This window comes from Rhinoderma darwinii, chromosome 5 (assembly GCF_050947455.1).
Source record: "Rhinoderma darwinii isolate aRhiDar2 chromosome 5, aRhiDar2.hap1, whole genome shotgun sequence".
NCBI classification, from domain to species: domain Eukaryota; kingdom Metazoa; phylum Chordata; class Amphibia; order Anura; family Rhinodermatidae; genus Rhinoderma; species Rhinoderma darwinii.
The window spans coordinates 121,467,738-121,481,445 of NC_134691.1; the positions used below are offsets into that span (position 1 = coordinate 121,467,738).

At 37.9% G+C, this 13,708-nt stretch overlaps 1 protein-coding gene across 2 annotated transcripts in view; it reads left to right on the top strand.

The window, feature by feature from the left end:
* The window catches only part of CDH7 (cadherin 7), a 224,187-nt gene that overhangs the window by 18,326 nt on the left and 192,153 nt on the right, over nucleotides 1-13,708 (top strand). For both annotated transcript variants that reach the window (XM_075826470.1, XM_075826471.1), the window contains exon 2: nucleotides 11,923-12,278. In XM_075826470.1, the coding sequence (XP_075682585.1) occupies nucleotides 12,069-12,278 (210 nt within the window). In that variant the 5' untranslated portion in view covers nucleotides 11,923-12,068. The remainder of the gene's footprint in view (nucleotides 1-11,922; nucleotides 12,279-13,708) is intronic.

The following is a 13,708-nucleotide window of genomic DNA, read 5'->3' on the forward strand; positions in this document are numbered from 1 at the left end:
CCTCCTGCAAAATACTCCGTGTGAACATAGCCTAATAGTCCGTATTGGCGATACCAATTATGTTTATTTATTAAATTTTTTACATTGCTTTTGGGGGAAAATAGGAAAAATATTTTTTTTTTTTTTACATTTCATATTCTTTTTTGGACATTAAAAAAAACGTTATTTAACTGGTTTTTACTTTTTCTTTATTAGTCTCCCTAGGAGACTTGAACAGACAATTGTTGGATCGCTTGCACAATATACTGCAATACAAATGTATTGCAGTATATCGTGTCTATTACTAGCTGCTATTATGCCCTGCCTCTGGCAGGGCTTAATAGGAGCACAAAGATGGCAGACTTGAGGGCATTTTTAGGCCCCCATACTGCCATCACAACCATGATGCTAACGGCGCAGATGCTGTGGTCGCTATTGACCAAAGCATCTAAGGGGTTAAACAGAGGTATCTTAGTAATCTTCTATCCCGTCTGTTGCAGTGAAGTAAAAAGGCGCATATGACGGAGTGCTCATTATGCACCAGCGTCACAGGGATGAGCCCGGATTTGTGGCTCAAATATGGGCTCATGTGAAACTGGACTTGAACTCCTGTCAAAATAGTTTCCCCAGTTGTGCATCATCAACAACATTTTAAGAAACACTGATATAGAATACAAAAATAAAAATGTCACTACTATTTTATTTACTCTGCTTTGAACATAATTTAAACCATACTTGTCTACGTACTGTATGTATAGCATAATATATTTTTAGAATTACTGGTTTGATTTTTTTTTGATAATAGTATAACTACTATGCAATATATACTGTACTATACCATACTATACAATGTAAGTCCACATTGAAATTAAAAGGTTTCGAATGTACTTTTTGTAACAATTTATTGAAGAAAAAAAATGTAGAAAATAATCCACTGAGTAAACATTTATTCATGTAACAATGTGGTCATCTGTTCATTTCCTTTCCTGACTAATAAAATGGTGGTTCTACAGGGTCAATCAGTAACTTTAGGGCGAGCATGACACATGTGCAGCCATTGCAATTCGAAAAAGAACATTGCTTCCTACTGTTTGCTAGATTTGTAATAAACTGAGCTAATCATTTTCATGGTTTATAGTTTATGGTGCATTGTAATTGACAATTTAAAATGCCATACTTTTAAAGGATTTAAAATGACAGAAATATTATATGATGTTGTTCGAAATCATAGGTTAAAAAAAAATGGTTTTATTAGAAGATTTTTGCTGTCTAATCCTGCCCTTCTGAAAGCCACTGTTCTGTTAGTCAGGGGGAAAAATTCACATACGACCACATTGATCTATCTATGTCAGTTATGTCAGCACAGGTCGACTGTAGTCAATTGTAGACAAAGTAGCCCTACAGTGAACAAGTGTATTGATCCCTTAAAAGGATTGTCCGAGACCTCCATCTGATCATCTGTTATCGCCAGTGGAAACTTCCGACAAGTGCTTATTTCCCCCTGCAGGATCAAATCAAGCATTACAGGAATCCTAAGGAAATCAATGGGTCATGAATCTAATGCATGGACAACCAGGTTCCTCACAAGTAGAGCTGATCTTTAAAGATGCTCTATGCTCTGGCTAACAGAGGGGATTACCAAGTGGGGGACTCTCTTCTACTACAGCTATATGCCCCAACAGGGGCAACTTGTGTTGAAAAGAGTGGAAGATTGTGCTGAAATTCATCAAAAATTATTCTAATCTGAGCTATGAGTAGTTAGGCTATAATATAAAATAAATAAATTAAGTATTTTTACTGTACCAGAAAATAAAGAGGGAAAAAAACTGGCTTTGTATGGCAGTATTATTTGGATGCTGTAGCTTGATGTTCCACATTGTGTGTAATGCAGCTTTTGCACTCTCCAATACATTATTCTTGCAGTGTCTGGTTGCGACACTGTATAACATTGCTTTCGTGGCAACTGTATGATAGTATTATTTTACATATGGCACTTTTATTTCGGCACCATACTATATGGCAATTCTAATTAAGTACTGTTTTAACTTTTTTTTTGTACACTGAATGACATCAATGAGGGCATCAATAAATGGAATCTTCACATGTCTCTATACATTGTAAAATTGGAATCTGCACAAGACTCCTTATAATTTCTGGTGCTCAGACAGGATCCCACTCCATTATTAACAGTTGGAATAAATCCGGCACTCAAAGTAAGTGATAATTGGATTGTATATAAATACCAGCCACTATTTTATCACTAACTTTGAGTGCCAGATTTACTTCAAATATTTATTGTAAGGCCAGTCTGCTTATGACCTTAACGTTCAGAAATTGCATCATTCATCAATAGAAAAAAATAGCATAAAGATTTGTAATTCAGTAACTACATTTGAGATATATATATATATATATATATATATATATATATATATATTTGTTTTTTTAAATAATCACTCAAAAGATTTATACGGTATATATACACTGTATATAGTATATACTATGTCACGACGCAAGGTGTGGATCCACTTGTCCGTACCGCGTAGCGGAGTAGCAGCTGGCCAACAAGGTAAAAACAATGTCTATAGTTCAGAACGGGTACCTGAGGCAATGTAGACAGTAGCGGGAGCACGACTTGACTTTCACAGCAGGTGACACCGCGGATGCAGCGGGAAGACACGACTTGACTTTCACAGCAGGTGGCACAGCGGATGCAGCAGGAGGCACGACTTGACTTTCACTTGTAGATACGATACCACGGGATACAGGGTACAGGCAGCAGGAACCGGTAACACTGGGAACTGGAGAACCATGGGAGACCATTTGCAAGACAAACTTAGGTATACAAAAACACTCAGGCAAGGAACCAGTGGGCAGAGCCCCTAATTATAGTCCAGCAGCCATTTGGGCTGATAATTGATGGATGACAGCTAGACGCGTACTGGCCCTTTAAAGCCCTGCACGCGCGGGCGCGCGCGCCCTGCGGGAATCAGTCCATGGACCCGGAAGACAGTGCTGGCATCTCCCTGGAGGGAGCTGACACCGTGAAGAGAGATGTTCATGGCCGAAATCGTCAAGGAGTAAGTCTAAACGACGACCCACGGCCATAGACGTTACAGTATCCCCCCTCTTACGCCCCCTCCTCTTGGGACCAGAGCGGGAAAGAAATTTCTTCACGAGGACAGGAGCATTGATGTTCTCCTCTGGCTCCCAAGACCTCTCCTCTGGATCAAATCCCCTCCAATCCACCAAGTAAAAATACGTGACATACAGAAGGTTTTAGAAAACCAACTGCTACAAATTCTTTATTACGTAATGACAGTTTTCATCCCCTACAAGTCAAGAGAGCAATTCCATACGGTCAATTTGTAAGATTAAGACGAATAAACGATACTAATGAATCTTTCTTAAAACAGGCAAATGCTCTAAAAAAACGTCTTTCAGACGAAGTGCCACATGAAAAGATAATCTGGTACGCAGTAGATTTTCGGAAATTAAATATAACTGGCTCGACAAACAAATCCCGAAAGGGAACCATCGATGTGGAAACTGCAATTTTTGTAGGTTCAACCTCCAAGCAAAAATATTAAATTTTGGGGGAATCACACAAAAAATAGAACAATTTATTAGTTGTAAAACTAAATTCGTTGTTTATATCATTTTTTGTCCATATGGATGGTTTTATATAGGGAAAACCATCAGATTCCTATACGTCAGATTTAGAGATCACTGCAGAGCTAAGACAACGAATGAGGGAGTTCCAAGACTAATTAAACATATGAATAGTGCCCATGGTGGAGATTCTAGTTTACTGAGGTTTGCAGGTATTGAACATGTCCCAATCCCAGAAAACGGGGGGGGGGGGGATTGACATAAGATGTTATTGGGAAAAGAATCAGGATGGATTATACGTGCCAATGCAATGGGACCTGCTGGTCTAAATGATAAAAAATTACATGGCAGTGTTTTTATAATGATTCTTTTGTTTGTGCTTATGGTCTTTGTTTTTAATTTGTAACACAATTTATATGTGTTCAATTTTATCTTTTCTCATGTGTACAACAGTTGACTATGCGTTCTGTAAAGGAACAATGAACGGCTTCCTATATCGTAACCATTCTTGTTTTATATATAAAAAAATGGTTACTCAAGTACAACCTAATTTAATAATATTGTATACATTTAAATACGGTTCTATGCTCCACCACCCGACATGTATTAAAAGGTTCTTATCACTAAAATCTCACTTACCTATTTGAGTCCGACGCAGCCGCAATAGAAATGTTCTTTTCTCAGCGGTCTATAGGTCAGGACCAGGTGTGATTTGTGGAATCCTTTTCAGTCTAGCTAAAACGAAGTGTTTTCCATCCTGAAAGGAATTAACATAAAGGGGTGTGTCTCAGAAGCTATTCACTGTTGCTACACACGTTGCTATGGTAGCTACATCTGACGGTAGTTTAAAAGAACGCCGCCAGCAATGTTAAAATAATGTTTTAGGTCAGAAGAAGCTCTGTCTCAGCGCGAAACAGACTGTAACCTACAACTTGCTGTCCTCCCTGTAACGCTTTTTATCTTTGCCAAGATGCTACATTAAAGTTCAGAAGAAATACAAACGGGTGAGTGCCGCATTTTCATTTTTCTCACCTACATGGCCACCAAGTAAAACGTCCTGCCTCCTACTTTCTTGGCGGCCAGGATCTCCCTCACTTTGATAGTTCCGGATGAACCGCCAGGAGCCACTGCAGAGCTAGGAGTCCTGGAGTAGCGGTTCAGGACCACGGGTTTCAGCAAGGAGACGTGGAAGGATTTAGGGATCTTGAGGGTATGAGAAAGTCGAAGCTTGTACGACACAGGATTGATCTGTAGTAGAATCTCGAAGGGTCCAAGGAACCTGGGAGCAAACTTGCAGGATGGCACTCTCAGCCGGATATTCCTGGAAGACAGCCAGACCTTTGTACCTGTAAGAAACTGAGGAGGTTCTCGTCTTCTAGTGTCTGCCTTTCTCTTCATGCGGTCCACCACCAGCAGAATAGAAGATGGTGTCTGCTGCCATATCTGCAGAAAGTTCCTGAAGGTAGAGTCGGCTGCAGGCACCTGAGACATAGTAGAGCCGGGCAGGGGTATTCGAGGATGTTAGCCGTAGACTATGAAGAACGGACTGGACGTAGTGGACTCACTGTTATGGTTATTATAAGAGAACTCGGCCCACGGGAGCAGCTGCACCCAGTCATCATGTCGTCTTGAGACAAAGTGCCTGCAGATAGTTCTCCATAATTTGGTTAATCCTCTCAACTTGTCCATTGGACTGAGGGTGGTAAGCTGAGGAGCAGTCCAACTTTACACAGAAGGTGTGCTGATGATGCAGAAAAAAAGAGAGTCTCCAGGGGCGCTGCTGCACTAAAGAACGTAAATAGGCATGGGAAGCAAATGGTATAAAGGATGATTTATTAGGTACAAGAGGCTATCCTTTATACCATTTGCTTCCCATGCCTATTTACGTTCTTTAGTGCAGCAGCGCCCCTGGAGACTCTCTTTTTTTCTGCATCATCAGCACACCTTCTGCGGTTTTCCCTGGAACACCGGTGCAGAGTCCTGGCAGCAGCAGCAACCATTCTCTCAACTGTTTGTCGTCCACATACCCTAGGTGAGCACCAATTTGGACATTTGGTATTTGCACCTCTGTTGCCCGGGTAATCTACACTATGTGGCGCTGTGTTTTCTATCTCCTATCCAACTTTACACAGAGTAGGCCACAGAGTGCTCTCCAGAACTTTAAGGTTAACTGGCCCCTCGATCCGAGACAATATGCTGGGGTAATCCGTGCAGACGGAAGATGTGTTGCATGAAGAGATCAGCCAGTCGAGTGGCAGAAGGCAGGCCAGTCAGAGGAACAAAATTAGCCATTTTAGAAAAACGATCCACCACCACCCAAATCACACTGCATCCCGCAGAGAGAGGCAGATCTGTGACGAAGTCCGTAGCAATATGCCACCAGGGAGCAACGGGCACGGGCAGTGGTTGGAGCTTGAATAGGAGTGGTGACGGAAGTAACTAGCGCACCTAGATGCTGTGCCATGGAGTCTACTGCCACAAAGAGTTGATCCTGTCGTGCTTGCAGATCCTGCAGGTCCACCTGCGTGGCTTGGGAGGATGACAGGCTCTTGACTTGGCCAGCGGGCTCCATGGAATGAGCGTACTGTCACGACGCAGGGTGTGGACCCACTGGGCCGTACCGCGTAGCGGAGTAGCAGCTGGCCAACAAGATACAAAACAATGTCTATAGTTCAGAACGGGTACCTGAGGCAATGTAGACAGTAGCGGGAGCACGACTTGACTTTCACAGCAGGTGACACCGCGGATGCAGCGGGAAGACATGACTTGACTTTCACAGCAGGTGGCAATGCGGATGCAGCGGGAGGCACGACTTGACTTTCACTTGTAGATACAATAGCACGGGATACAGGGTACAGGCAGCAGGAACGGATAACACTGGGAACTGGAAAACACTGGGAGACCATTTGCAAGACAAACTTAGGTATACAAAAACGCTCAGGCAAGGAACCAGTGAGAAGAGCCCCTAATTATAGTCCAGCAGCCATTTGGGCTGATAATTGATGGATGACAGCTGGGCACATACTGGCCCTTTAAGGCCGTGCACGCGCGGGCGCGCGCGCCCTGCGGGAATCAGTCCAAGGACCCGGAAGACAGTGCCAGTGTCTCCCTGGAGGGAGCTGACGCCGTGAAGAGAGATGTCCATGGCCGGGATCGTCAAGGAGTAAGTCTAAACGACGACCCCCGGCTATAGACTTTACATACTATATGTAGTGTATAGATTGAGTATTCACCTGTGATATATCTGAAAACTAGATAATTAGTCCTTGATTTTCACTTTATTTTAATATAGCCATCATGTTCTGATGTCTATCCTGACCTATCAGTGTAACATTAGTATGTTTTTCACCTGTTGCCTACCCTGACAGCTTGCATTTGAAGTACAGAACTGGTATTAGCATAAATGCCAAGCTGACCAATTTCATTTGGGAGATATTTGTCTGCTTTCATATTTATCATCAATCTTCTGAATAGTCTAGCTTCTCGTGATAAACAGACATAAAACAAGCGTTCACACAAATTAATTGATTGAACCTGGGTAAATTTGTCAGCAGCGGCAACTGACTTCCAATAAAAATAGGTCAATTTGCTATTTGGGTATTGTGTTCTGCTTGTTCTGAATTACTTACACATCTCTGTATCTGGCCAATAAAATGTTTGTCATATAATTAATGAGGAAAATATTTTGATTATTGTCTACCGCTGGGGCTAGTATATCAGCCAGGTAATTCTGGAATCTTTTGAAGATTGAATAATCTAATGCTTAAAGTGGATTTCCAATTAAAACATAACATTGTCCGTATATTAGTAAATAAGAAGATAGAGCAGTAGCAAAACAATTCTTAATTATGTTTTATTTACTTACATAGATATTGATATTTTTCTGTCATTTTTTGCAAAAGTGACAACAGGAAGTGCAGCCATAATGGTTGCCACCTATTAATTATTATTTCAGAAACTGAATCATTTTGTCAATATGTTCTATTAATAACAAAGTGACATTTTCCTATCCGTTTCTAAGAAGCTAAATCATAAGTGACCCCAATACAAAAATATCAAAACTATATGTCAAAACAGAGCAAAAACATCAAAATGAATACAAAACAAACATAATTACCAAACTTTTTGATGGAACCCATTTTTAACATTAATATTGAAGCTTCATCCCTACAGAATAACGGGAAAACAACATAGTAGTCTGTGACATTTATTTGCAAATACTGTTTCAGTGACATAGTAATGCAAATTGTGTTTCCTAATTTATGTAAGTGGACATTTACAGTACTGTGAAAAACTTTAATTTTACATTTTAATATGCGGTGACATATAGAGTAATGTTGTGGGTCAATTTACCTGGTTCTGTATTTCACTGATCTTTACCCTGACTTCACCCTGATTTTTTGAATCCTACAGGTTCTGCTGTAGGGACCGGTTAGTCTCTCAATAAAACTCAGATCAAAGCTTTATAGACTTACATTAAAGCGCTGAATTTGGTTCCTACAGCAGACGCTATAGTACTCAGAGAGTCAAAGTGAAGGTCACATGACCCAGTGGCGGCCTGGAACAGAGTGGCTACCTGTGAAATTCAGAACCAGGTAAGTTGATAAACAACATTACATTACACGTTACCACATATTAATAAGGGGGTGGGATGGAAAAAAATACTGGATTTCTACTTTAAAGAGTAAAATCCTGACCTGGTTCTTTTAATCAAATCATGGATTTGTTTTGTTTTCCTTACACTTAGTTCTCTACATAAGCTGACCATTAATAATATCTTCCATTGCACAAATGAGAAACAACCTCTGTTAAATTTGTTTACTGTAGATTTGTTTAATTTACACTCAAGAGATGACAGATTCTGCATGTTCTTTGAAAATGTATCTATGCTCTAGATCAACAGATAAGCCATATGACATGGAAGGCTGGGTTCACACAGAGTTTTTTGCAGGATGAAAATCTGCCTCAAAATTCCGTTTGCTGATTCTCGCAGCGTTTTTCGCCCGCGGCGTTCAATGTCCGTGTGACGAAAAACGTCACGTGATACGCTTTCTCTGCCTCCCATTGATGTCAAGATAGGGCATGTCCCTTCTTTTTCCTGCAAGCCGGTTTTTCCGCTCGGAGGAAAAAAACGCCTCCGCCTCCCATTGAAATCAATGGGAGGCCTTTTCGGACATTTTGTGGCGATTTTGTGTAGGGGTTTCCGCGTAAAAAAAACTCGTCAAAAAACTCTGTGTGAACTGGCCTGAAGAATGCTCATTTTTGATACTGTCTTTTGTATAATTTTTTACATTAATAACTAGCTCTAAATAGTTTGTATAGTTATATGTAAACATTTTTTTGCACTGAATTCTCAGGATATGTGATTCTATGTTTGTATAAAAGAATCAATGCTTGTTATAACAATTTGTTATGTCAAGCATTCAATAAAATGTAAAACATTGTTTAAAAGAAAACCAGATCCACCAGTGGCAGCTATGACACTTATTGATGGTTTCTAAGGCTATGTTCACATGAGCGTCAGTTCCGTTCATCGGCTCCATTTGATCTTTCAGTCGGAGGAACCGATGAACGGAAAGCCAAGCGGAAAGCATAGCTTTCATTTGCATTACCATTGATCAATGGTAATGCAAACGGAAGCTATGGTTTCCATTTGGCTTTCCATTCATTAATTTCCTCCGACAGAAATGTCGTACTGAACCGATGGCCGGAAGCCCAACGCTGATGTGAACAGGCCCTAATTGGAAACAATATCTTGTACAGAAACACATATTGAATCAAAAGTGGAGAGGCTTTAAAATTACTGTGATTAATACATTGTTCCATTGAATGTATAAAATTAATTTAAGAGCCTATGCAATTGTAATTTATGTAAGTTTTTATTTTTTTTAATCTAGAATACATGTATAAAAAAAATTTTTTTTGTAAAATTCATTTTGTATTATTACAGTATATGGCCTATGTGTGTTTATTAAATTTCTATATCAGGCCAATAATATAACATGGTTACATCTAATTTTGTGTTTCATACTCTAAAAAATATGTTACAAAATTTTGTGGTGCATACAAATTTAAAAGATAGGAATGTATCTAAATCTATCTAAATCTGTCTAACAGAAAACTAGTATTTTGCATTATATAGAATTTCAAACCATAAGGTAAAAAAAAAAAAAAGCAAAACATATACAACACTATAAGAGCAAATGCTTTGTCATCAAAAGATTTGTAAAATTTTCCGCAGATTTTCTGCATTCTGTAGACTTTTATATTAATCACACTCCATTTACTGTTACTTAACTTGTGCCTTAGGGTACCCATTCCTGATATTGTTCAGGGTTTGAGTTCCTCTCATTTCTAAGGATAAAATATCTACTAGCATAAAAATGGTTTTTCCAGTTAATTGTTAATTGTTAGCCTTTATTTTCAGTGCAACACTGGACATGTCGTGCCATGTAATAAAGTCAAAGTATCAGAATGTTGGCAAACATAGGACCCTGTGAGGGCATTGATAAAAAAAACGTAGTTAGTTTGTTACCTATTACCGGGCCACCAGAGCCATCATTAGTACATATGTCATTCACATGGAATATTTAGCTTTAATTATTATAGAAAATGATTTTGTGAAGTGTATTATAACAATAAATTCTTCCCTTCTATTTACTAAAATCTACTTTCTTGAACTTAAAGAAGTTCGAAACTTAAATTGTAAGTTCACATGTTCAGGTTTTTTTTCTTTATAGGAACCACCAGGACAAAGCAGATAAGGATCACAAGAAAAACATATAAAGTTATTAAAAATGTGCTTTTCATTCGGTTATGATGAGGTTTTCTGAACTGTGCTTAAATTACATGTGGTTTAGATGTTTTTCTTTTTTTACTCTCTCCCCCCCACACCTTACTTCTGCCCCCTATGCTATATTTAAGAGACAAATAATCACTGCATGAAAATCACATTACAATTAAATACTTACGGAGGTTGCAGATTATGACATAGAAGTCTATGGTAGAAAAAAATGCTACATAATTTTGCAAATACTCCTGCAGAAAAAAAATGCAACACAGCTCTTAAAGCACACGCATAATAACCGCAACATGTGAACTGCACTTTTTAAAACCCATTGGTTTCTATGCCCTTCTTTTTTGTTGTGGATTTCCGGCAGCATAAACCGCAACAGAAAAAAAGAATATTAACCTGAACATTTGAAAAAAGTTTAGGATTTTGTTAGCTATTTTGTAATAAAAAGAAGCAAATTTGCATTTTTTTTTAAATTTTCTAGTTCTCTAAATACAGCCAGTAATGTAAAAATATATGAATTTTATTCACTGTACGGTGACTGTGTCAAAGGGTATGTTCTGCATATACTGTATCTCTAGTGTAATATATAATGTATAAATTTATTTTTATTTTTATTTTTTCTCTTAGAAATATGAATATTTGATTTTGTACATAGGTATATGTAGCACAGACTAGACATATACAGTCTTATAGAAATGTGTCCTCCCTTACTTACAGATACTGATTCCACTCTAAATCTGAGAAAACCGAGATGTATAACATGAGTTGTTATACAAACATGAACAAAATAAACATATACATTTGACGGTTGCCATTCGGCAGCCATCGACACCCATGTTAAGAAACAGCCATCCAGTAAAAAATAAGTATATGTCAAACGTATACTTTTTTAAAAATGGGAGTCTATGGCATACATCAGAGGAATCTGTCGGCTATCTGCCGCACACAGACTTTAATGTTAAAAAAATTATACTTTTTTCTACTATATGGTACAAGATTGTATTGTATTGGTTCAATGACAAATTGTATAACAACGCAATTCAAGAAAAAGTAAGGGTGGACACATCTGTAATGTATCTACATGTCCTTGGATGTAACCATGACAACCATAATAAAAACGTCCATTTTGTTTACACTGCTGGATGCCCTCCGAGAACAGGAAAATAACGCACAATAGGAAAAGTTTATATTACAATTTTTTCTCTTTCAATGATTGTACACAAAATACCCCATTAGCTAATACTTTACCTGTTTCTTTTGACTTGGAGATGTTAATCATATTAATTAACTGACATGTTCATTTTATAATTGGCCAAATGTGTAATGTATACAATAATTCAGCCCTAGAGGGAAAATAAGCTATTTTTACTGTCATCACACTATCTTTCCTACAGTATTAACCTCTATTATAACCTCTATGATAATGAAGTGTCTCGGAATGTATGTAGACTTGTAAAAACATTATGATCAAGCTTAAGAAAAGTCATAACTTTTTTCTTTTGACCAAACCAACTTTTCTTTCTCTTTTCCCATAGGTACTTAAGCACTTTTCTGTGGATATACACTTCAAGTAACGTTCAACCCTTAACAACAAAACATTGCCGGGATCAAGGCTGGATTTTCTAAGATTCCATTTGGGAACTATTTCTTTTATTGTAATATTTTTATTAAAAGTGAGAAAATGAAGATGGGCAAACATGAAATGTGTCACTATCTTCAGCTTATAGCTATTTTCTTCTGCCTGTCTGGAATAAGCCAAGCTGAGCTCTCAATGTCTACATCCAAGCCTTATATTCAGTCTGGAAAATCAAGGACAAAGCGGAGTTGGGTGTGGAACCAGTTCTTTGTACTTGAGGAATATATGGGCACAGAACCTCTGTATGTTGGCAAAGTAAGTAAGACACATCCATGCACTATATAAAATTAAAAAACATCTAGAGCAGATGGTTGATAACATATTTCAAAACCCAAAATATGTGACTGTTTGCCATGCCAACCACAACCAATATAATTTTATTACAAGTCATGATATGACATTGAATATAATAATTTGTGTTGCTTTTACATTATTCTTCCATTAGTATGTGGGACCGTTTGGACAGGGTCGTCCTTCCCATTAAATCTAGTCTGATATTGATGTATGTATGCAATTTTAGAGTTCCTAATATGTTAATATGTAATAATTTTTCTACATATATCTCTAATAGATATATTGTAGATATGTTAAAGCAATAATAGTAAAGGGATGATGAAGCAACAAATATAGTAATTGAGTTAAACACTCTATGTACATCACCAAAGTAGACTATACTTTATGGACTATTATTTAGGTCTTGTAGACATAAATATATGGTCATATAGTCAACAAAGTGTTAATATATGCATATATACAGTCTCTTATTTATTTTACTGGTCCTCCAAATAAGTCTAGTTTGAATACAACTTCTTTTTTAACTTATACCAAATAAGAGCTACAATGGGGCTACATTTCTTTTTTTATTAAACAATCCAGCTTTATTTAGGATAAAGGCATATTCTTGAACAGAAGTAATCATTGCAGAGACAAATACAAAACAAATGCAGTATGTTATTTGTGATATAATCATACAGAAGAGTAACTACAAAGTAATACAAAGAAAAACAATTTAGTAGAGTACAAGTGGTCATCACCAGGGCTTGGGAGAAAAATTAAAGTCAAGTTGAATGGAAAGAGTGTGCAGAGGTCATGTAAGTATGGTGTAACACATATCAAGATTATTTCGTGGATATGATAAACCAAATAAGATGATAACACATAAGTACCAAGGTACTACAGACTACAGAAACATGAGATAAGCAACAATGGTGCGTTTTCCCATGAAGCAAAATCCTTTAGTATGAAGAGAAAGATCGGTGTCTGCAATTAACACGTCGTTAATGTGATATTGGAACAATCATGATTAGTTAAGAAACATGACAAGAATCATATAGCATAGAACCGGGCAAAGGGAGCCATTTTTTATGTCGAAACATAGAGTTTACCAGAGCTGGTTAATTCTGAAAGTAGGGGAGATCAAATTCGGTCAGGAGAACCAAAAATTCCTTGATTCCTGTATCAGTATACAGCTGGGTTAAGAACCAAATACATTTTTCTTTCTAATCTAGTCAAAGTGACAATAGTTCCGTCATTCCTTTACAATGCCATAACGGCGATTTAACATTGACCCTGGCAACTTTGTAGATATCTTTCACAGAGTTCCACACTGAAGAGCCTACCATAGAATTTGGTGGTTACCTACATTTGGACCAGTGTGGTGAGTGTCACAGTAGAGAGGGTGTAGT